The 933-nt window shown below is 38.4% G+C and overlaps 1 gene segment (V, D, J or C); it reads left to right on the top strand.

Moving 5' to 3' along the window:
- Window positions 1-315: 315 nt before the first annotated feature.
- Window positions 316-933, top strand: LOC127159236 (immunoglobulin kappa variable 1-27-like). The segment is given in 2 exon segments: window positions 316-498; window positions 598-933. Coding segments are annotated over 2 exon segments (366 nt in total).

Raw genomic sequence — 933 nt, 5'->3', positions numbered from 1 at the left:
CTGATTCAGGTGTGTTTGATCAGGGTTGGAGCTGAATCTCCAGGAACAGGGTTGAGCACCCCTGCTGTAGATATCAAACACCACCATCTCCGGCTCCAGTTTGAATGAAAGCCCGTGTTCATCTCTCACATAAGTGCCGCTGATCTTTGTTGAAATCTCTCAACAGTCTTTGCCTTTATTTTTAAATAAATAAAACAGAAATTTACATTTTGTTAGACCTTTGCTACTATGTTCACGTCAATATGTTTAAAATAACTTATTATTACGAACGTGACTGAATAAATTCATCTGCGGTCTGAGACTGACAGCTGCCTGTTCTGTGTATGAAGATCATTTACATAGAGAGACACTTTGCATGAGAGTGTTTATAGTGCTGTGAGTTTAACACTTCATGACTGAGAGCAGAACAGAACAGAATCTTCATCATCACACAAGACAAAACAACAACAATGAACAACATCATCATCCTCATCTGGACACTCACACTGTTTGCTCAAGGTTTGTAGTACTTCTAAAACACTAATTCTTTTAAAATGTGAAATATACATTTTAATTCTTTTTAATTCTGTCTTTTTTTTTTCTTTTTTTTTCTTTCAGAGTGTAGAGGACAGTACACTGTAACTCAGAGTCCATCAATAACAGCAGCTCAACCAGGACAAGTAATTGGAATAAACTGTAAAACCAGCAGTAGAGTGCACAGCGATAATCATTTAGCCTGGTACTTACAAAAACCTGGAGAAGCTCCTAAACTCCTCATATATTATGTAAAGACACTCCAGTCAGGAACTCCATCTAGATTCAGTGGCAGTGGATCTGGCAGTGATTTCACTCTGACCATCAGTGGAGTCCAGACTGAAGATACAGGAGATTATTACTGTCAGAGTTACCACAGTGGTGGTGTGTTCACACAGTGATAAAGAGTCGTACAAAAAC

The sequence above is a fragment of the Labeo rohita genome, unplaced genomic scaffold (assembly GCF_022985175.1).
Source record: "Labeo rohita strain BAU-BD-2019 unplaced genomic scaffold, IGBB_LRoh.1.0 scaffold_2015, whole genome shotgun sequence".
Classification (NCBI taxonomy): Eukaryota; Metazoa; Chordata; class Actinopteri; order Cypriniformes; family Cyprinidae; genus Labeo; species Labeo rohita.
The sequence above is the reverse complement of the archived record's forward strand: the minus strand, read 5'-3'. Positions and strand labels throughout refer to the sequence as shown.